We start from the raw sequence: 24,514 nt of genomic DNA on the forward strand, positions 1-24,514 counted from the left end.
ATACTCCATTTTATGAATCATCATGAAAAGCTCCACAAGTGAGTGCAGTTCATATTAAATCCCAGAAATGCATTACTTACCAGATTGTGCTTAATGAGCTCCTTGCCAAACTCAAAAGATGATGAGGCACTGTCTGTCAAGTTTTTGAGCTCTGCCTGGAATTACATACATTCCAAAATTTTAACATAAAACCAAAAAAGCGCAGAAGCCTAAGTGGAACTTCAAATGAGCTTCAAAGCTGACACCAAAACATCTCCATTGGTGTTGGATGACTAGAAGATTTTGCCTTTCCACTTCTATCTAATTATTTTAGCAATTGGGTAATACATACAAACACAAGACTAAAAGGATACTGGGAAAATGGTAAGACCACTGTGCACATATGTGGACATGATGGGTTAATGCCAGGGAAACTGAAATAGGTGACATTCCTATAAGAACATAGTGACAAGGTAAAGGCCATTATCCACATTACTGATTAAGACAAAGGAAAAGAAACACGTATGGAATCTTAAACTAAAATAAAGGTGAGTTGAAGGACTGTCCAATAGATACCTCTGCAGCCTTTCCGTTGTAAAGTCGGAAATGGTTACAAGCCTTAAGGTTAAGAGCAATGGTGCTGTCAGGAACTTGCTGAAGATAAACAGCTAGCACTTCCTGGGATACATCATAGTAATCCAGTTTGTAATAGCACAGGGCCACATATACATTCAGAGCCAGGTATTCCCTGCAGAAAAGAGGATTAAAGAGAACCTTTAAATCCCACTAGATAGTTTAACATTTCCTCACTACAGTGCATTAAAATCAGTAAATAAAAAGAAAGTTCTCACACATATTCGTTTTTTACAAATCAAAACTGGGGCTTCTGAGAAATGCTTAGGGCTTCTCTAGTTTGTCAGCTAGGACACATTCACAGTATTTTTTTTCACAGCAGCTACTACAGCTTTTAAAAATTACCAACAAAACTTTTGTTTTGCAAAAGAAATTGTGGCAACTTCACACCAAGGAAACGTGCAAAACATGAGCATCATAACTGGCCTGGCAGAACGTGATTTTCTAAGCAATAAACTCAAAGATATTTAATGTGCACATATAAGTTTGTACCAAGTACAATTATTTAAAAAAATCCTTGTCATTACAAGCAGTCAAGCCAGAAGAACTGGACAGAAAAAAGACAAGCACTTGTGAAAACTCTAAGTAAAAGGATAATTGTTATGAAGGTTACTCATTATCTTTGAGCGATTATTTCTGCAGGACTTGGAGGTTAAAATCTCTTTCCCAAGCTTTACATGATACATGCATTATGATGGATTTCTCTGAAGCATTCAAGAGGAGATAGATCAAAAGATAGCAGTATTCTGGGACAGCAGTTTCTATTGTCTTAAAAATACTTCCAGCCACTTAGGAATTCAATTTGTTCCTCGTTAAAGTCTGAACTAAAAATTTGCAGAAAATGACAGAAAAGCCCTTCAACAAGTATCACAGAAGATAAACAGAGAAAGAAAGAATTACAGACTTAAAGGAATGCAAGGAACTCTCCATAAATCCAAGAACTGAACCCTTCTAAGGAAGGCTAAGATGTGAAGGAGAAGTCAATAATTCAAGGAAAGTCCCAAGACTCGCCATCAGAGGAGAAAAAATAAAAAGACAAAGCAGGTACATAACCATATATCATTTCAGAAGAAAAAAGTAACAAAATAAAAAAGATATCAGAATGAATTAACCAACAATTTCACAAAAAGAAAAACAAGAGAGAGCAGGCTTATTTTTAAATGTGGGGTTTTCAATGATACTTTGAATGAACAAAATTAAGGAGCTGCAACTGGTGCACATTCTGTGATGAGAAAGGGATATAGCAGTTGCGGAAAATGTCTACTTTCAGAAACCAAGCAACCATGTGTAATTTAAAAACCACCAGTAACACAGATGCTGCAATAGGGTTTAGAGATGCGCACCGATTGTCCAGCAGAATGCGCTTGTAGATATCAATAGCTTCTTGGTAGTGGGACCGCATGTAGTGGATAGACGCCAGGCTAAGCTGATCTTCTGTAACATCTTGCAAGTTCTGGTGAGAGCTCATCAGTTTCTTTTCATCACTGAACTAAAAAGAGTGGGACACCTCCTCAGAAGAGTTCAACAAAACAAGCTTTTAAATTAAACAGGTTAGTTTTGTCCTTGCTGGTAAACACCATTAAATATCTGGAAAACTGCTGTTACTTTAAAGTTAATTTGACCAGTGGAGAAAGACAAAAAAAGAGGCAGATGAATTCAAACTGAATACATGTTAGGCTAAAACTAAGCACATATTTTCCTTTAAGGTGTGATTTAGATATAATTACATGTCATGTGCTTTGATGGATAAGAGGGAAAGAGCTGGATTAATTATTCCACAAACAGAATTTCGCAACACAAAATTTCATTGTAATTATTCAAGCCAGCAAAAATTTTGCTGTTTGTAGATCCCAATCTAATGTCTCATGCATAGCAGAAAAACACAAGACTTGCAAACACACAAGCCCTAATTTTACTAGTCTTAACAGCACTAACAAGTTCACTTTCACCAGCCTCTCATTTCTAGTTTCTTTAAGTAAATGATTATTTTTAAAAGCATTGCTGAATTGCACATATAACACACACACAGAAGGCTAAAAACAAAGAACAGAGCTAAACATACCCATTATATTTGTATTACAATAGTGAAGTTGAGGCTATTTACCAATCGGGCTGCTCAAATCACTTATTCCACTGCTTCCCTTTGCTGGTTTTGTTGATTCAATAGTAAGTATGAATTTTTCTTTGTCACAAATTGTAATATTATACATTTGTTTTTCCACCTATCTGCTAATTTACTTCAAATCCTTCTCCTCCCTCTTTGAGCCATTCACAAAGTTGAAAGGCAAGATAAGTTGCTTAACAGAACTAAAGGCAATGGGCTTCGTCGTTTTGGTAAAACCGTTTCTTTCCAGCGACTAACTAGATAAAGAGAAGTTGCATAATTCCTAGTTCATCATAGACATATGCAAGTGGCAGTGCCACTGAAAAAAGGCTTTAAGATTTCTCTCTTAAAACTAACAGATATCTAAGTAAAGAGAATCTACCATCGAAGCTAACATTCAAGATTTATACTTCCTTTTAAGTCAGTATCATTAGTAGCAGAATGCTTCTCACATATTCTGGTACAGGATGGTACAAAACCTAATTTAAGGGAAGACAGCTATGTGTAATAAGTGAAATAAGCATTTAATTGTTGTTGAAATTAAATTAAATTTCATGCTATTAACAATATGATTTCCTGGATACTGAACTACTTAAGAGGACCAGTAACAGCATATACACCATTTTGGTCAAATTGCTACATGTAAGAGAGCTGCACATTAGGAAAACTTGGTACATTTAGAAAAAAAAGCAAAATAGTGGCTTCTATATTTCTGATTCTATTATGGTTTCAGGCTCCTCATGATCAAAAATACCATTATGTGAAGTGTATTGGTAATACTTTCCTTAAAAACATGCTGAGAGCATCTATTCTGAGATCACGTTTTCTTACTTGCTTTCTCCTCTACATTTTAATACAGTAGGGTGGTTATGAAAAATGCTTGCTCTTCTCCCACCACAGGCATTTTAATTATTCTGCCAGGTTGCCAGCATAAATTACACATTAGTAAATTGAAAAGAAAACAAACAAAGCAGGAGTGAAGGAATCATACCTTATGTGCCAGGTGAAAGAGTAAACGGTTCTGGAGACCACTCTTAGGTGCTGAAAGGGAAATTCAGTAAGTATTATTATAATGAACTAATCACAGTGTATCTCTTTCTATTTTTAACTTTCTTTCTCAATAGACATGAATGCACCCCTACTCTTTCAATAACTAGCCCAAGTACAGATCTTCACTGAGAGCCCTTTGCAGGTCATGCCTTGGGGGAGGTTCTACCAATTTTAGAGGTCTTCCTCATTCCTTTCTAAACTTCCTGACTATTTCTTTTTAAATCCCTGTTGAAAATAATTTTTCATTGGCCTCTACCTTCAATGAGCCTTAAAACTTCTATGAATTGCATTATCATTTCCCTACAGCGATTTCTCAATAATTCTCTGAGGTTTTTTTTGTGACACATAAGTATAGCACTGTTTCAAAATAAAAAGCAGCAACAGATAAACTCAAGGCTCCTTCTATATGTGTCATGTTCGAAGTAAGTTTTGATTTATAATTCCAGGAATCTCAATAACTTCTAGTGTATTGAAAATCCAGGGCTGCTACCACTTTGTTAGGTATGCACATTACATTATACCACTAATATTTCTTCTGTAATTAGGAATGAAAGGCACACAAAAGAATTCTAGGGACAGAGCAGATAAGATTCAAACTAAGATATGGCAAGAGATTGAAGAGGGATATTTTCTTACTAGAGCCAGTAAAGTAAATGAAATTTCTTGCTCCAGCAGGATTAGGAATTCCATTGATTTCCCTCCATATGACACAAATTGTAAACTGCAGAGTTTTAAGTCACTTTTGCTTCACCAAGAGTGACACATGTCCTGGTCAAACAGAGCTATTCATTTGTTTTGCAAGCAATCTTCCAAAAAGCCTTCCCTTGTTTCCTGTACTTTTCCTAGCCTAATGAGCACTCTCATTCTTGCTCAGACCAACCAGCTGGCAAAGCATGTTCCACAGAAGGGGTGTACATGGAATCTTTACAAAAAGCAGAATTACTTACTGTGTTTATAAGGCCACAAAACTGCAGAGTTAGCACAGCAATAGCCTGTAACACAAGGCTGTAATTCTTCTGACATCTTAAACCATAAAAGAGGGATCAAACCACCAATCCCTCTTCCCCACCACCCCCGAAGATGGAATTTATTTTTTTAAGCAATTTAGGGACAGATTTCCAGGTTTCTTATTCTTTCTCCACATAGTAAGTAAACTTTGTAACACAGTGGACAGTGCCAAAGCCCGGGCCATTCTGATAAGATTGGCAGCACAAGGCTGCCCACCTACTTCTATAAGTACAGCAATTATTTCTCCCCTTTTTTCCTTAGCAAGCTATGTTATTCAACCACGTTTCTAGAAAAATTAGGACAGTTAATTGTATCTTTAACAAACTACTAGAATAGAAGACCAAAATACAAAGGTGGCATGAAAGCACTCTCACAACATCTTGTAACAGTTCTAACAGAGCATCAAGTTGTTGCTTGAAGAAGCTAATTGTCTTCAGCCTAGGATATATGTGGGAATTAGGCTATTTATTAAATTACAGAAAGTTTCTGATTTACAACAAATACTGCATAGTCAGCTGTAGTAGTATAACTGCCACGACAGTATGTGTATTTCACCCAGTGAGTTAGAAAGTGAGAGTACCTTGATTTAAATGCATGCTCTTCACTCTACATGTTCCCCAGCATTAATTGATAGGTTTTAATATCAAAGTTTAGAAGGGTTGCACATGGACCCTACATGTGCTTTTGTGAGAAACTTCAACCACAACCATCCTTCACAATTCAAAACATTTGGTCATCAAAGACTCCAAAAATACAAGCAGGACAGATTGTGGGATTTATACTGAAAATAACATATTGTATAATCACAGCACCATGGGTAAAGACACCAATGTTCCTCTTTAGAGTAGGTTTTCCTTTTTTTCCCCCCTTTTGAGTGTGTTTTAGCATTAATTTCACTGTGCAAATTGTGACTTGCAAGCAATACTGTCAAGAATCTAAACCAAGGAATTTTTGTTTCACTGGTCAACCAGTGAGTACAGGCTACCCTTGCAAACCTGGCATCTGATCTAACATGAAAATTGTTATTTACTTCTTGGCAAGAGCTGGAACGTTAGCCCACATTATTTAACACTTAAAAACAGGCGAAAGATGAAATCCTAGTTTTGATGGTGTGCATGGATATATGGAGGGTGGAAAAGTGTCCTGCTTCATAAGATATTATATGATACTAGCTATCTGATAGTCTTGAAAATAAGTTGCTTAAAACCCCATGCAAATATAGCCCTGTCAATACAGTAAGCAGAAATATGGAAACATTCAACATCAGCAGTTTCTTTTCTCTCAGCGTCAAATGCATTCTTTAAGGAAGACAAGGCAACATTTGAACAAGGTCAGATTAGTTTTCAGAAAGAATGGGGTCATGAATATTGGATAAAGACGCTGTCAATCACTGGAACAGGAAGTGATACAACTGCCTCATCAGAGACAATGATTTTTAAGGGACATTTAAAGGACATTAGTTTCTTTATTTATTATTCTCTGCTGCTACTGAATCTCATTGTTAATGATCTGTTAATACTACAAGGAAGCACAATCTCCTTTTCCTGTTCTACTTTTTCAAGACAATGGCTCTTTTTTATTTTTTTAAAATCAGCACTAAGAAATCTTAGGATCATAACATACATGATGATAATGCTGCATGGCAACAAACTGGACCCCACTTCAGGTCTAGTATTGGTCTTGCACTCAAGCACAGTAGCTGGATGAGATTTATCTCTTTCCACCTAGGAAAAGCATTGATATTCCTTTTTCAGAATTTTTGTCATGATCAGTGCTGTTTTTCCAGGCACTTGCATCACAGCTGTCATAGAACTGAAAAGTGTTCTGTATATTTTTATGTGCTGACACTGACACGCACCTACTGAAGTATTTGTTAAAATATAATAAGCAATTACAGTAAGAATGAAGACATTGTTGAAGACGTCTTCACTAGTTATTAAACAAAATGTCAAACTCACTAGAAATGGCAGCTCAGATGGGTTCCATATTGCTGTCTCAGGCAGTAAAAAGATGATGAAATAGAGTCACAGACAATCTGGAATTTGTGCCCTCTCATAAGAGTGCAAGGCACTGCTGGTCATGCATCCAGCATTAACAAATCCCATCTAGCACACAATGCATATTCTAGAGCAGCCTTTCACACATCGACAGGCATAGAACACATGTTAAACACGCCGAGCAGGAGCTGGTAGAAAGGAAGCAGGGCTTAGAAGGCTCCATCCTGACAGCAGAAAATACAACCAGAGGAAACCTTATTCTCCTTGTCCCTGTGAAACAACACTCTGCTCATCTGAACACAGTAGCTGAATGAAGCCCTCTCTGTCTCAAAACCAAAGTTTCACTGGTGGAGGGGAAAATGAAAGGGAATGGGAAAAATGTTCAAAAAACCCATGGGCCAGCAGTAAGGTTTACACTTACACCCATGTGAACAGCTCAACTGTTCAGAATTTTCCTGAATAAAATTTACAGAGGATATTCACTGAAATTTTCCCATTCCTACAAAACTTAAATGGCAGTTTAGTTATGTTCAGTTACTTGCAATACACACACATTTCATTTCAGTCATACTAAGTACAAAGTAAATTAAAGATCATCAAATTAATTACTCCTGGGCTGTAGCTTCCACTATACTTAAAAAAAACAAAACAAGAAAATAAGGTTAGTAGCTTTTAGAGTCTAAACATGTGATATTTTCACTTGTGCACTTTGAAAGTTCCATATATGTAACAGCTGGTTCAAAACCTCAGCTAAAATGCACCAAAAATAACTACTGTTCTCAAGACAGAGTACAAGCAACAAATCAGATAAAAATCATGTAGCTGAACATGCAATCATAAGAAAAGAAAAACCCAGTAACTGTTCTGTGCCTGCTTGTAACTCAACATTTTCACTGGTGACAACTATTTCACACCTGAAAAACATTATTTCACAAATAAGAAAAACTGGTTGGAAAAGGTCATTGCTCTTACTAACCCATCTCTGTTCTGCTTTTGTACAATATTGCTCGTTTCAATATAGGCTGTAAAATGAGTTCTCTGTTCAGTTAAACCACGTTCACATCTGACACAGACATAGATGTGAAGAAGCAAAGTAATTACAAAGCTTTTCCCATCAAAAATTACAAAGCTTTTTCCCATCAAAAATTGGAAGGGATGAAACAAACCCCCAACTTTAATGAATGGTTCAGCAATACAACCCTGTCTATGCATGAATCTTAAAATTATTCTAAGATTCCATTTATCCTGAAAAGACTGTTTTTCATAACAGACTTAACTGTAGCCCCACTTATGTGCACATTTTGTGGTTTAAAAGAACAATTTTAGTTCTTATGCTTTAGTTCTTAGTTTCTCTCTTAGCACAAGCCAATAGTTTCTGAAAGCACTATGCTGGCTTCTAAACACTTGGATCAGTTGTCAGGATGACAGTCCAAGTGTGCCAGGCTGAGTTTCTGTTCTTGGGCCTTTGCAAAGCAAAGAACTGTAAATGCAACATAAGAGTATTGTTTTAATAATAAAAAAATAATGATTTGTTGTTATTATTATATACTTAACAAAGATCAATAGTTTAAGTCTCATTCTCTCAAGACAAGACTGGCTACTCACAGCACAGAAAACATATGTTCAGCCAATGCACGAGAACACAGATGCAAAAGGAGTCAGCAAAGCATCACTTGACAGCTTCACTATGGGATGACTACAAAACAACAGTAGCTGACTTGGAAGTAACTCTACCTTCACCTCAGAACCAGGAACATTAGTAACTGCAATGTGAGCAGACAACAGGGGAAAAAGTAGAAGCCAGAAATACCTGAAAGGATTTTGGAAGAAAGCCTGGAGGAGGTAAAATACAATTGTAATGAAAAACCTTAAAGGAGGGATTTTTCTTTATTGCCTTTTTGCTCTGCTTAGGTTATATTTGCAGTAATTCTTTTTTATATGACTTTTGATATTCAGTCTTATTTTTTCCTGAGAGGATCATAGAATGGCTTAGATTGAGAAGGGACCTTAAAGATATCTAATTCCAACTCCCCTGCTGTAGCCATGAACACCTTCCAGTAGACCAGGTTGCTCAAGGCCCTGCTCAGCCTGGCTTTAAACATTTCCAGGGACAGAAGTTCTCTGGGCAACCCCTCACCACCTTCACAGTAAAGAATTTCTTCCTTGTATCTAATCTAAATTTACACTCTTTCATTCATTTCATAAAATTCCTCCATTCCTCCTTCTCCTATCACAACATGCTTGTGTTAATGGTCCTTGTTCAGCTCTCTTTTAAGTCCTGTCTAGGTACTGGAAAGCCTCAATGAGGTCTCCCAGAACCCTCTTGCACTCCAAGCTGAAAAATCCAATTCTCTTTGCCTTTCCTTGTAGGAAAGGTTCTCCATCTCTCTCATCATTTTGGTGGCCTACTCTGGACTCGCAGGAAGGTCCTTCCTATGCTGGGGACCCCAGAGCTGGATGCAGCACTGCAGGTGGAGTCTCACCAGAGCAGAGCAAAGGAGCAGAATCACCTCCTTCATCCTTACTGCCCACGCTCCTTGGATGCAGCCCAGGATACAATTGGCTTTCTGGGCTGAGTGCACATTGCTGGGTTGTGTCCAGCCTCTTGTCCACCTGCACTCCCAAGTCCTTCTTGGCAAGGCTGCCCTTGATCCCTTCATCCCCAAGCTGGTGTTGATACCAGGGGTTGCCCCAGCCCAGGTGCAGCACCTTGCACTCAGTCGTGCTGAACTTCTTGACATTCTCACAGAATGACCTTCTCAAGCCTGTTCAGATCCCTATGGCTGGCATCCCATCCTTCAGGTGAGTGAAGAGCACCAATCAGTTTGGTGTTATCTGCAAGCTTTCTGAGGGTCACTTGATCCCTTTACCTGTGTCATTAATGAAGACATTAAATAACTCTGGTCCCCATACAGACCCCTGAGGGACACCACTGGTCACTGATGCCCACTGGGACTCTGAGCTGTTGATCACTACCCTCTGGATCTGCTGTCTGACCAGTTTCTAATCCACCTAACAGTCTACCCATCAAATCCATATCTATACAATTGTGAGAGAAGAATGTTGTGAAGAACTGTGTCAAAAGCTTTACAGAAGTCCAGATAAATGACATCAATAGCCCTTCCCTTGCCCACTGATGGAGTCACTCCATCACAGATAAGACACTAAGTTGGTCAGGCAGAACTTGCCCTTGGTGAAGCTGTGCTGGCAGTCCTTAATGACCTCCCCATCCCCTCTATTCCGTGAAGTTTGAATTAAACAACAAGCTAAGAGATCAATTCACGTCTATTATAAAATAAAGATAAAACCTTGCTCCACAAGAGATTGTAGATTATGTATCTGTATTAATACATTAATTACTTCATGGCTTTTAATGATAGTTCCCTAAATTTTAAGTATCCTTCAAATTTTTCCTCTGTAATGGAATAATGGTTAACAACAATTTCCTCAAGCAACAACAGTATATGGCAAGAAAGACCTCAATTTGATTTCAAGATATTTACATGTTTATGTGGAAAACCTATTCCAGAAAGCTAGCACTCCCTTTCACACAGAGATTCTGTCACTGTAGAAATTTAGAACTATAGCTGAAACTAAATTAGTTCTCCTTAATTTGTTTTAGCAGTATGCCACTTTCAGGGGTTTAGCACAACTGCAGCAATAAACAGCATGCACTATACAAGAATTCAGGCAAAATAATCCCAAAATAGCAATGGTAAAGAGCCTAATATTAACACTACCTATCATTTTTTCACTGGTATTCAAAGCAGTATTAGATAAATGGTGTTCTTCTAAAGACTTTTCCTCTTCAAAGGAAGTATTTTGTATTCTTATTTTTCTTCAAGGTCTTTGCAAAACCATAGAAGAGAGCACAAGATGATATGGTCTCAGCTGTCAACACTTTATTGCAAATAGCCACCATTGATAAAATCCCAAATTGTTTAAAAAAACCTAAAAGAGGATCTGACTTAAGTAAAAATAAAAAGGTTTAAACTCAATATAAGAAAGACTAAAAGGGGAATATACCACAATTGCAAGCTTTCAGTGGAGAAAGGACAAGCATTACAAATCCTCAGCTGTGACTGCCTCCCCACCAAGCTTAAGTAGCCAGCAGTCACCAGGATTACAGTACTCCCAACAAAGGTTTAGCACCTCATTATAAGAACTGGCATGCTGTCGTTCTTAAACAGTTATGTAAAATCAAGAACTGATCAGGAACTGAACTAATGTGACCACGCCATAACTTTCTGTTCCCTCCCACAGCCACACTCCTTCCTGCTCTTGCTTTCTTAATATTCCCATCCTTGCGTCCAGTACCCAAGTACCACTAACTGCACCCCTTGCTCTGCCACTCACCATATTATTACTAACTAATCTGAAGAGGCATGAAAAACACCAACCTTCCCTCCCCTCCAGCTCACAGTTAATAAATGTGCATGCCAGCTGTGTATATATCATCTCTAGAATGGAATACTGTAACTCACAAGATGTGAAGCTGATGACAATGGCTCCAACTGGTACAGGATGCAGCTGCTTGCTTTGTCCGTGCTTTAGGTCACTGTGACACTTCAAAGCTCTATTGCCCATTTACTTTTAGATTCACTTCAAGTTCTAGGTTGCATTCTCCAAAGCTCAAATTTTTGGCACATTAAAGATTAAATTATTTGTGAATATTAGAAATTTACACATCTCTTGAACAATACAAATCACAAAGCTCTGCAAGAGATTTTTTTACAATAGAAAATTTAAAAAAACATTTCTAGTTGTGGAATTCAAGCTCAACATGATCTTTCAGAGGATTTTAAAGGGATATGAGAACCTAGTTTTTTTTTTTAAATGCTACAAAGCTGTCCTTTTGGAAGGCACTCTTACACAGCAGAAGAAAGTACACCATTATTTTCTTCCTACGCTATTTTGCAGCCCAAGACAAGAAAATTAATGAAAGAAAGAAGAAAATACATCCTTCAATAAGAGTGTTATCCTAGGAAGGCAAGAGTCAGAAGTTGAGTGGGATATTGCTGCTATTAATTCTACTTAAAAAGCACTGAGAGACTATGGTTATAGAAAACAATATAAATCACTAAGATACATAAAAAGTGATGGGCAACAAAATTAAACTACAGAAACATTTTTAACCAGTAAAAATTGCCCTGGAAATTTCATTCCTCCTCTTTAAATGAACCCATGCATGTTCAGATTTAAGTAGAACTGTAATAAGGTGACTATTGAACTCCATGCCTTGAAGAATCAGATTCCTAACATCAGACTTATAAGGCAACGAGACCACCTACTAAGTCACTCAAACTACATAAACAGAGCTCTTGTCTTCACCGGGGAGAATGCTTAGTTCTCTCAGATGCTTCGTTTTTTATAATTTCACTGTCTTAATTTGCTTCATCTGCGCTGGCTCAGGGACACAGAATCAGTCAAAAGAAAAGTAACCTTTTGTTGCTGGGTGGCATATGCTGGGTTTTGTATTTAGAAATTAATAAGAGAAATAATTTTCCAGATGCTTTTTTTAGTTCCAGCTGCTCCACATGCCCAAGGTATTTTTAGGAAGGAAACTGCATCATAATTCTGCCGTTAAATGAAAGTTAAAATTAACTAACCCCCAAACAAAACCCCAAACCCCAAAAACTTCACTCTAAAGTATCTTTGATTGCATACTTTGTCTGGAAATTACTTTAAGTGCTCAAATCAATAAGCAGTCTTTTCCAACAGAGCCATACATCTCACCTTTCAAAGCTGCTTGTTCTGCTTGCGTGTACATCCCCAGAAAGAAGTAGGTACAGGCAAGGTTCACCCAAACATCTGGTTTGCAAGTTGCTTGCTTGGTTAAAGCCTCATATTCCTGTAAGAGAAGAGAGGATTGATTTAAAAAAATGCGTAATAGCACATACTTGTATTGAATATATTTCTTTCTTCCATGACTTTACAATGTATCAGTGAATTACTGAGATCAAACAATTTATTCTGAAGTTCACTGCAGTCTTTACAACATAGCTGTTATTTTAAGCTATGTCCCTACTTTTTTGTTTACAACAATATAACAGACCACAGGGACAAGCAGTGCCATAAATCATCACACATAAGCAAGACTCAATATTGAAGTTACAGAGATATAAAACATATTTATCTTGTAAATACATTATTACAAAAGTATTATTTACATATATAAGCCCCAATATACATAAGCTGTAAAAGCATCAATATATCCAACTTCTGTGGCTTTCCTAAGTTCTCCTCCAGTCAAAGCCTGGGAGTCGTAATCACCAGGGAAATCTTGTTGTGAATACGTACCGGAGCAAGTGTTAAATGTGTTTTTGTAAACCTGTAGGTAGTGTTTTAGTGTATACTAAACCTGTGGAAGTGCGTGCTAAGTCTGAGGTTATGCAATATAATAACATTAAGTGCAGGAAGAAAATGCTTTTTGTATTACTAATAAGTAAAATAAGTATTTTAAAATTGTGTTTCATTTTATCAAATCCTTTTTTTAGTTCATATTTTTGTATATGTTTTATAATTTCATCTTAGTACAGTGGTACATGCACATAATTTATAAATGTATAGATGTGTGTATATACATTGGGGGCATGTACTCAAAATTTTTTTACTAATAGGGGTACAGCAAAATTGTCTGCAGACCACTGCATTAAAATGCAAACCTATAAATTGGTATTGGGCAAATTCAAGATCTCCTTGTAGATGAAGATTAGTAATTTGTAGTAAATATTAATAACCTGTTCCTAACTTTACCATTTCCCATTTTAAGATTTACAGCCAACAGCTATAGAAAGGCTCTAGATAGCGTATTCTGATATTTCTTACACATCCACATTGACTACACATCCTTTAATTCTGCCACACAAACTGCTTAATTTCTTGTTATTTGTGAAACAGCAAAAACTTAACAGATCAATCTTTCAATATACTTCTTTCAAACAAAAAAACTTTGCAGCCACTAAACAATTATATTCCTGAAGATAAGCATCTTTTCTCAGAGTAACAACAGGTACTAAAAACAGGGCCATGGAGATCTCTAAATGCCATTTTTTTCCTGTGTCACAGTTCTGATAGATTCCTCAGAAGGACCATCCCAATGGAAGTGCCTGCTGCTGGTTCTCCTGCTCTTCATCCAGCCATGGAGGCAGGAAGCATAACGCAAGGCAGGCAGGGTAATGCAAGGTTCTCACAAACAAGATCTGCTGAAGGAATGTCATCCATGTACTCCAGATCACTGCAGGCCTCTCATCCCTCCCTGCAAAACAACCCCTTGACTCTGTACTTGTACTCAAACATGAATTGGAAGTCCCCTCTACCTAGGGACAGTTTATCAGATTGAGCCTCTGTGGGTGGGAGACTTCTTACCACTGGGGAGAAGGGCAGATAGATATAGATATAGATATATACACACAGAATGAGATAAAATAAGCCATACCGAAAGGACAGCAAATCCCAGGAACACAAATATGCTGACAACAATAAAGTTAGAGTTTGCAAGCATAAAGAAATTTTTTTTTGTTGCCAAATAAAAGTAAACTGCACTCTCAAACTGAGAAGATACTCTTAAGGAGCACCTTAAAAGCCAGCTCAGTTTTGCTAGTATTTCAGGGACTAGCTGTCCAACAGTATTTACAATAAATAAATAAATATCATAATAATAATGATTAATAATTTAAAAAATAAAACATTTACATAGTGGCCAACCTTTCATACTGAGGCCAGTTTAATCTTGACGTAGGCCTGTCAGGGAGCTCTGAGATATAGGCCACTGCTGTTTATTGGGACCATCTGGAATCTTTCAAAATTCATTCAGATTAAATGCACCCAAAGGTCTCTCTTGACTAGGGCTTCAGGCAGATTAATTAGAAAAGACAAAGTGCATAAACACAGGTTATGTTCTGGCCTGGCCATTCAAAGTAAGCAATATATAAAGAGTGTTCTAGCAGTACCAATGTGAATCTATGGAAACATTAAATAAAAATTAGGACTATTAGTGCTCCTTATCCTGTAGTTCTGGGCCATGTGTCTGGACTATGTGCTGTTGCCCTTTTCCTCACTGAAAGCCATTCAACATCAGTCTCTCAAAGACTACTTCACAAGAACTTTCCCCTCTCCTTTCTAAATAAACCAACAAACCCAAACAAATGAAATACTCTCAAACCTGTCCTAAGAGTCAACCTGTGTCATGCTTTTTCCATCCAGCAGCATTAACAACTCCTTGTTATTTTACTGTCCTCCTCCTCATGCCTCTATCACTAGACACATGCAGTTTTCCTCAAAAGCAGTCTGCCAAGTCAATTGCCCACAAGTATGCACGTGTACTGACCATGTGGAGGCCCAGGACAATGCCCTTATTACATGTCTGGATTCTCCAAGCCCATAAACACAGATGCGAAGAGCCAATAAACAAGCCAACAAATATGGCTGCTCGACATGTGCTCAAATGAGATACTTATTGTAACCTGGCTATGGACATCATAGAGAGGCCAAGAGAACTCCCAGAGCTAAAAAATCCACATTTGACTTTCTGTCTTCAGCTATCAGGAACTGGAGTGTACCTGTATTCTCACACTTCTCACAGAATTACTCAAGCAAGACCAGATACTGCCCATGGATGAACAATTACCCTAGTACAGCCCTGCTCCTTCCATGACTTATGATTCAACTAAAATTATCCTGAGCCAAGAAGGCAGGAGGTCCTGGTCAGTGAAATGGTGGAATGGCTCCTACTTCTCTGCCAGGAGGGAGGTGGCAGGTTGTAGAGACTGTTGCTGGCTGGTTGTAGGATTTTGACAGAAACAATGCATTGAAAGCTCTGGCCCAGGGATTATTCTTTCTTCTCACGTGTGCAGTTGATGAGCCAAAATCACATTAGCATGTCCAGCAGCTGCACCATGTATGCCTGGAAGCAGAGGGTACAGACTGCAAGTGTGAAACTTGTTCTTGAATCCAACCAAGAAGTGCACCTGCCCATGCCAATTTGTCTCATATGTTTTTAAAAATATACGTATGGATATAGATGTAGATACAGATATTAAAAAATATAATAAATCATCACTTTCGTGAGGCGCCAGCTGATTCAATTTATAAGACCAGGCAGCTCAGAAACAGAATAATTGCCCTGATGCTCTAGTTCTGGTACTTGGGTGACACTGGGAAATTTTTCAGAATATATAAGATTAGAGCCATGAACATGTGGCAGCTGCTACAGAAAGACAGATGGGTTTTTTACCATTATGGACACTAGATGTGGAAGATTCCAGAAAACTAATTAGATGTCACCATATACTAGGGAAGCTCTGGTTGCCACATGATGCCAGGAAGGCATGAGCTACTCAGTTAAAATAAGTTTATCCATGAAGGAAGCTAGTCAGTCCCCCAGGAAGAACTGCACCATCACTGCTGGAAGAGTCAAGCCCATTGCAATAGCATTTGTAAACTGGGGTACAGCAGTAGGGATGATCCCACCAGAGCAGTGGCAGTGACAAAGCCTTTGAGAAAGGCATCTGCTGTTAAGAAGGGGAAAGCATGACCACAGTGAGGCTGAGGTTAGTGCTCTACCTAGAAGACACGTAACTGTTATTGGTGTGCCTGTGATAAGAGAATGTGAATTCTCTCACATGAATGTGACAGAGATTTTGCTGTCATTCTCTCTGAAGATATTCCTGGAGCTGGAATGGACATCTGTGTGTTTTTCACTTCTTCCCTGTTTCTCCTGGTGGTGCACGATGGCTACCTCACCACAATTCGCAAGCTTCTCCAAAATTGCTACGCAACCAACACGCCTGGCTCACTACGACTGTATCATCATTAATAAAAGCATGGAACAGTGTGATTTCTGCAGACCCTCATCAGGAACATGGACCATGCACTGTTAATACAGTGACACAGACTATGTGTTGTCACTGGCAGGAACATATAACAGTGTGAATCATTTAGGTTACGTGCAATGTCATTCTGGATAATTCAGCAGAATCTTTGACCCAGAGTATTTTTTTTACAGTGCTTTTGGCATTCCCCAAAGAATGCTACAAGATCTCAAGGGTATGGTTTATCAAGGAATTTGTCCTTGAGAATACAGCAACAACACCTTTGTAACATAGCAGATAACAGCATTTTACACTTCAACATGGAATTTGACAACTAAAAGGCAGTTCAGCCTCCACGGTGGAATGAGACCTACAGTCTTAGAAATTAAAACTAGAGTGTTCTGTCCCCAAAGAAACTAGGTTGAGATGCACAGGCTCATTTCCCACGTCACCACAAAATGACAAAGCTATCAGGACTTATCACTGCGCAAAAAAAACCAGTATTAAATCCGGGAAGACAAGCCCTGTAATCTCTCACTTAAAACATACACAATCAATCAAACTACAAATCGCTCATACAAACCTTTTATTTTCCCTCTTGGGCAGATAACCAGGAAAAAGAAGGCTATGTTGCAGTGTTTAAAAGCCTGAATCAAGAGCATCACCTAGTGGTGAATCAAACACCACATGCAAAAACTAATTAGGAAAATTTTTTAAAAGCCATTGCCTTTTCGTTGAAGGAAACATGTAAAATCTCCTCTGGCTATAAAAGCATCTACTGGGTACTTCAAAAACCAGAATTTATTTCAAATTTGTTTTCATATTATTTCTTATTTCAAAGAAATTGCAAATTGTTTTTAATTTGAATAGAAACATTTTTCTTTTTTTTAACTTTCACTCCCTATTAACACCTAATACCTAGATGTAAATTAAAAACCGCAACTGATTGTTGTATTCCTAATATCTAAATTCCACAAGTCTAAACATGAATATTAATTTACTGTGATGTCCTGTATTACTTCTATACTGTGTTTGCAATGCATTTGATTCACTGAGCATTTCTAGTATCTCCAATAGATGTTTTTCTCTTCAATTTTTTTAAAGGGCAGAGTGCCTTGTGCCTCTCTTACTTAGAAGCTTTAGAGTTTTCACCTCATGTATGCATCTTGTACATGTGACCATTTATCTAAGAGAGAAAATATCATCATTGTTCTAGAATATTTATTTTCTTTTTATTATCTTTTGTTAATACTTTAAACTAATGTCTGATTTTAATATTGATTCTGGGGAAAGCAAGTTCAAAGACTGCAAAACCAGCTATACTTCAGTTACACTTCACAGTGAAGCGACACAACAGAACTGTAAGAGGCAAACATAAAAATGTACATATTTGAACAATTACCATATATATTTTAGTGACTTAAAGCTTTTAGAAAAGAAGACCACCTCATTTAATTGAATTACCTAATACAAGAAAATGCAAAGAAGACCAATAAAGTACATTAAATAGTCAGGGGCATCAACCTCTAAAGAAAGAATTTTTTCATACCTATCACAGATAAGCTACACAATGAAGACAGAAATATTATTAAACCTGAAAAATGAACCTGTGGAAACCGAGCTGCAAAAAGAGAATGATGGATTTAGGACGTGAACAATGACATTCAACAGAACAAATTAAGCTACTGAGCCTAGTATGAAATAAGTCAGTACATAACATTTAACAAGTTCTATTTTCATAGGCAAAATACCATTTTTCCCCCAATCCAAACTGCTTCCCAGAGCATCTGCCTTATGGTACATTTGTACCTTAACTGGCTAGCAGAGCTGCTCTCTATTACTGATCATCTTCCTCCTTTTATCACAACATCCCAATTTCCAACCTCGGGAAGCAGGATTTTCCCACCTTACCTCCAGAGCTCTCTTGTAGTCACCCAAATGAAACGCACAGTATCCGATCCAAAGGTTGCCATCCTCCTCCTCCTCACCCACGTGCTGTTTAAACTTTGCAGAGAATAAAGAATGTAAGAATTTTGTCAGCTGCCACAGTTTCTAAAGCCCCACAGATAACCAAAGCAATACTAGGCTATCATACATTGCGGATGGTTTGACAGCTGTGGATGCTGCTGGGGTGGAGCTGCTTTCACATTTCCAAGGGCAGCAGCAGGCAGCCCTCACAGGCCAAAGCCGGCTCTGTGAAGCCGGGAGCAACAGATGCCGCTGCAGGGCCCCAAGGGGGCGAGAGGGTCACAAGGCAGGGGAAGGGGTGCTCTCGCCCCGCAGCCCCGGGGGCACAGGGCTGGCAGCGACGATACCGCTCTCCCGAGGGGAGCCCGTCACCTCCAGCAAGGCGATCGCGCCGGTGAAGTCCCTGTGAGCCAAGAGTTCTTCCAACTGTGGCACCTCCTTCCCTTTCTTCCTCCGCCTGTCTCCCGGCGGCGGGGTACCCCCCACGGCCGGCTTGGCCCTCGAGAGCATCTGGGCAGAGAGCAAAGGCGAACCGGGTCAGAGCGGGCCCTCCCTCGGCGGTGCCTCCCCCGCCGCCCGTGACTGCCCTGCCGCCCCTCACCATCCTGCGATCCCTGACCGCCCCGCCGGCCCTCACCATCCTGCGATCCCTCACAGCCCCGCCGCCCCTCACCATCCTACCATCCCTGGCAGCCCCGCCGGCCCTCACCATCCTGCGATCCCTCACAGCCCCGCCGCCCCTCACCATCCTACCATCCCTGGCAGCCCCGCCGCCCCTCACCATCCTACCATCCCTGGCAGCCCCGCCGCCCCTCACCATCCTACCATCCCTCACCGCCCCGCCGCCCCTCACCATCCTGCCATCCCTCACTACCCCGCCGCTCCTCACCATCCTGCGGCCGGGCCCGGGCTTCGCGTTACGCCGGCGGCGCCGTTGCCGGGGTAACGGCGGGACGGCGGAAGGCCTCGGCGAAAGGGCGCCGGCTGACGACCGGCGCCGTCCCCAGGGTTCCGCCTCCCCTGCGGCGGACGGCGGTCTCCGCGGCGGCCGCCTCAGTGAGAAGCGCGCTGGTTCCTCCCCCAAACCGCGTGACTCTTCCTCTCCTCGCCTTTGCTCCCTGGCCTGAACATCCGGGTCCCGCATTTGGGTCGCCGCTACGCCACGGAGTTGGGACAGAGTGGCTGGAAAGCGGCCGGTCGAAAAGGACCCAGGGGTGCTGTTTGACAGCGGTTGAACGTGTCCCGGTGGCCAAGAAGGCCCATGGCATCGTGTCAGATAAAACGTGGCCAGCCCCTGTACACTCGTGTGGCCACACCTCGAACCCTGTGTCCAGTTTTGAGCCCCAAACGACAAGAAGGACTTTGACGGGCTGGAGCTTGTCCAAAGGAGGGCAGCGAAGCTGCTGAGCCGTCTGGAACAAAAGTCTAATTGTCCCAAAGTAGTTTTTTTTTCACCCGGTGTTCAAGAGGCCAATCCACACAGAGTCAAGGTCTTTGTTGCATTTACAGTTCTGCACAGAAGGGGGTGCTGGGTGGCAAACGCACGAAGCCAGCGTGACAACTACCAAAACTTTTCATTGTTTATCCATTTTAGCAAACAAAGGCATTAAGGTCCGTTACCTGCAAATTACATAGTTCCCTTAATAATCAGTGTTCTGTCTACTATTGGTTAACGATTCTCTCACTTTTCATGCTGATCAGTCCACATACTCAATCTTTTGGGTCAGTGGTCACCATTTACCCACTGCCAATTACCTTTTACCCAGCTGGGGCTGATTCAGCATGGTCTCTGAGCTGTCTTTATTAGTTTCTTCCTTGTGTTGGGGGTTATGCCAAATGTCCTTGTGGCCTGTAAACTCTACGTTCCTTGTGTCCACTATCAGTGGTACATCCTTATTCCCAAGCTTTGTTCACCTCCATGTGGGTCTGAGATCATTGAAACATGTCAAGCCCTAAACCTTAACAAGGCAGTTCTACCAACAACTAATTTGTCTTTCTAACACCTGGACATCACTTAGAGCTTGCTTGTTAGCTGCTCCCTGTTTCACTGATTAAATCTCTTTTTGATTAGTCTTGAAAGATAAAAATCAAAGAATGTATTTTCTTGAGGTTAATAACATAATGATGAGTGGCTGAAGGAGCTGGAGTTGTTTAGCCTGGAGAAAAGGAGGCTCAGGTGAGATCTTACTGCTTTTTACAGTCACCTGAATGGGGGTTTTAGCAAGGTGAGGGTTGGTCTCTTCTCCCAAGTGACAAGGGAAACAGCCTCAAGTTATGTTGTTGGAAGTTTTGATTTGGCATTAGGAAAAAATTCTTCGCTGAAAGGATGGTCAAGCATTGGAACAGGTTCCCCAGGGAAGTGGTGGAATCACCATCCCTGGAGTGTTCAGAAGACAAGGAGATGTGGCACTTAGGGACATGGGGAGCTGACAGACCTGCAGTGTTAGGTTGATACCTGGACTCAATGACCATAAAGATCTTTCCAGCCTTCTATGATTAGAAATGTCAGTGCAGAGGACTAAAACATTACACTACTGCTGACAACTCAACTAACCAAAAAACACATATTCATGGACAGGAATAATGAAGTAGCTGTATTTCTACCTTTATCAGGGAAAAAAACCTTTTTTTTTTGTTTTGTTGATATGAATAAATATATCCTGTCATATTCCAATCGTCTGTGATGTAGAACAGCAGTAAAGAACTGTGTGCTGCCCCTTCAGAGTATGGGTTCCATATTCGCTGTGTCCCAATCACTTCAAGATGGCTTGACCTAGGAATGACACACCCAGCTTGGAGCTCTGAGAGATTGCTCTGCAACCAGAAACCACTGGAGCACAACAGCGCTGTGATAGTGTCCCTTGTTGATGAATGGGCTTCCACACCACAGGCCACAAAGAAGGAAGGCAGATAATCCACTCTCCCACAAAGGATTTCTCTGCAAGAAATTAATTTTTAATTACTTGGTCAAAGTGATAAAGAATATTTGCTAGTGATTTAGTCTGCTTTTATAGCTCTTCTCTATTATGTAAGGTATTATTCCTGTCAGGAGAAAATTAATTTCCATAAATAATTCTGAAATTATTTGCCCTTTCAGAGATTTGATTTCATGTGGTCAAGCAGATAGTAAAATAGGTAGGATTCTTTTGGGTTTTTTTAAGTAAAAGTAACTGAAAATTCAATTTTACTAAATTGCTTTCTTCTGTTTTTTAACAGATTCTTTCAGAAGACCCCGTTGTTCTAAGGATCAAGATAAATACAGCTAAAATATTGACTCAAATGAAAGCAAGCTCTCAGCTGCTCCCCTGGTTTCTCCCATTTCCAAGTGGCTCCTGAATTTGTATGTGGTGGATCCAAAGCTGGGGAATGCACAAGAGCTAGCAGATGCACAGTGCCAGTGGGTTAGCTGTGGGCACAAGAATGACAGTGTCAACTATGATAAAAAGTGATAGCAGCCTCAAATTGACTGAAATATTTTTAGCATGTCTGGTGTAGAAATTTTTACTAAGATGCAATACAAAGTAGGTGGGGATGTTATAATTTTTTCCTCATATGAAACACTAAGATGACGATTCATAAATTAAAGACAAGTCAATAAGTTTGTCTACTCTGGAGTAATACTAGAAAACTGCTGCAGTTCTTACCTCCACTATTCTTTTCACCAGTGCCATTATCCTGAGTCTGCAAGCTGTAAAATTATTAATGATCATGTTTATTTCCACACAGAATTGTTGGGAGAATGGGAATTTACTTACATTAATGGCAGCAAAAGGGAAATCATGCACCCGTAACCAAACACCAAGATAACAATAAGAGAGTGCAATGAATATGTAAATAAAAAATCAGAGACTGGAAAGTGAGGTCTAAAAAAGAGAGAGGAAGGAGCAGAAGGAAATTTTAAAAAAAGAAAGAAAGCAAAAGCAAGAAGTGGAAAAAACCTCACTGTAGTATAAACTAAAGCAAGAGGTTAGGACATGACCTTTGCATCAGCAACAATCATGTGTTTCAATTTCCACAATATCTGGGTAAGATCATGTTCTTTCAGTAATGATGGTTCACCATGTTCTGTGTCTCATACCTTTGAAAATGCACCTGACAGCATCTGACATCTCAAGATAAATGATGCACAAAAGTGAGAGCAATGGAATGCTCCCCTGCTACAAAGGCAATCCCTTTGATGAGAAAATGGAAATGATCCCTTTAAAAGCAAGGAACTTGAACAATACTTGCGTCTTTTTTTTTTATGGTGTCAGCAACTTCTGAGTCTTGATCTACCCTGGATAGACTACCCATGATGAGAGAAGCTGATACACGTAAGTTGATGGATCATGTGTACCCTTTATGTTTTTCTTCTGTCTCTATTACCCAGCTCAGGAAGGCAAACAGCAGTCCTGTCAGTTAAAGACCTCCAAATGGTGACAGGAAAATTAATCATTTTAATCTTTATTTGGAAAGGGGAAACTCTAGTTTTCACTCATGTTTATGTCTGTTATTTTTATGGGTCTGTGGGAAATGCACCTTCAGAATTTTTCAGATATTTCCAGCATGTACTTGTCATCAAGATTCAGTCGAGCTAATAAAAAAAGCCATTCTTGTATTTGATTTTAGGTAAGTTTTTAGAAGTTTATATATGTAGAACCAAAGGAGGGGGGGCAAGACAATCCACTGGTCCAGTAGGAGTCAGTGATAGAACTGAAAATGGAATGCATGGTGAGCTGTGTCTGCACAAACTTATCCAAGCCAGAAAGCCACATCACTGCAGGTGCTATTTCCCAAAGAATGCAGTTGTTCTGGCTCAGGAGATATGCTGATATATTTGCAGTGTTCCACTGCCATCTGGATTTACAGGATCAAGTGTGCACTAGCTTGAATATCTCATAACTCCATCCCAGCACATAGTATAAACATGTGTAATGTTTAATAGAAAGAGGTTAAGGAAACTGAAATATATGTTCAGGACGTAAATTATTACACATTTAAACCATTTACCTTTGTAAAGATAAACAGAACAGATGTTTGCCCATTAAGGATAGCTTACATTTGTCTCTTGACAGAGATGTATCCTGCTGAGTGTATAAAAGAGGCAAACTGGTATGCTGAAAAGGTCAATGTGTCCTGTCACTCTGGAAGCAAAGTCCTTTAGAGAAAGAAAACAGTAGTTAAGAGGAAAGACTTCCTACTATTTATTTTTGTAGTATACAAGTAAGGTGGATAAATAATATTCACATCAAAATGTATCTGTGTTGGGAAAGAGTTAACAGGAAGAAGACTTTCTTAATTGAGCTAGATGTTTAATAACACATCACATATTTAGCTGCTTCTTCTGGTAGTGGCAACATAAGAGATCAATAGGAGGATGGGGCCACCACCCAAGCTGTTGGTAATAGTCAGTGCTTTGCAGTGTAATTTCATTCTAATCTGTGTCAGCAGCTAAGTTATGGCAGGAACCTGAACTCTCAATAACCCATGGGAATAGCTATATTATCATGCTGTACTATCAGGATCATGTATCACATGACCCAAATGTTTTTATGTTGGTTTACAGGCTTGTTGCTAATCAGTTGCTGGTTCCAAAGGATAGTGTTTGCAAAATCTTTCTTTATGTTCTTTTGTAGTAAATGAAAAAGAAAAAAATATCAGTTCTGAAAAGTCAATATAGCTGCTATGCTATACATGTATATGTATATGTATACTGTAGGTATACAGCTGCTGTATATGTATACTATACAGCTAAATTCATAATAATTTACATTATTGTCCTCTAAGCCTAGATAGTATTGTAAAAATAATTTAAAATATGGGAAAACATTATTTCATATCCCTGGTCTCCTCTCTAAAATTGAAAGTTTATATTCTCCAGTTGACACCAGTAAGTTACTGACATTAAATAAACCCAGATGTTACAGTGCTGTATTTTTTTTTTTTTTTTCTGTTGGTAACCCTATTTGTGATTCCAGCTTCTA

General features: G+C 39.4%; 2 protein-coding genes across 7 annotated transcripts in view; one reads left to right on the forward strand and one right to left on the reverse strand.

Annotated features, from left to right (window-relative positions):
• Positions 1-19,875, reverse strand: part of IFT56 (intraflagellar transport 56) — a 47,312-nt gene extending 27,437 nt beyond the window's left edge. For 2 of the 6 annotated variants that reach the window (XR_009486527.1, XM_059846593.1), the window contains exons 1-8: positions 19,441-19,875; positions 18,924-19,061; positions 18,495-18,587; positions 12,508-12,622; positions 3,708-3,757; positions 1,956-2,101; positions 556-727; positions 81-155 (exon numbers count right to left, since the gene is read on the reverse strand). Coding sequence is in view for 5 of the 6 variants with exons in the window: in XM_059846593.1 (XP_059702576.1) it covers positions 81-155; positions 556-727; positions 1,956-2,101; positions 3,708-3,757; positions 12,508-12,622; positions 18,495-18,587; positions 18,924-19,061; positions 19,441-19,695 (1,044 nt within the window). In the remaining variant the exon portion in view is untranslated. The other 4 variants (XM_059846590.1, XM_059846594.1, XM_059846595.1 and 1 more) reach the window with 4 other exon arrangements.
• A 2,747-nt stretch (positions 19,876-22,622) lies between these two features.
• GUCY2C (guanylate cyclase 2C) overlaps positions 22,623-24,514 on the forward strand; it is a 50,107-nt gene continuing 48,215 nt past the window's right edge. Inside the window, exon 1 of the mRNA XM_059846596.1 lies at positions 22,623-22,864. The gene's annotated coding sequence lies outside the window, so the exon portion shown is untranslated. The remainder of the gene's footprint in view (positions 22,865-24,514) is intronic.

Source organism: Haemorhous mexicanus, chromosome 5 (genome assembly GCF_027477595.1).
Source record: "Haemorhous mexicanus isolate bHaeMex1 chromosome 5, bHaeMex1.pri, whole genome shotgun sequence".
NCBI lineage: Eukaryota > Metazoa > Chordata > Aves > Passeriformes > Fringillidae > Haemorhous > Haemorhous mexicanus.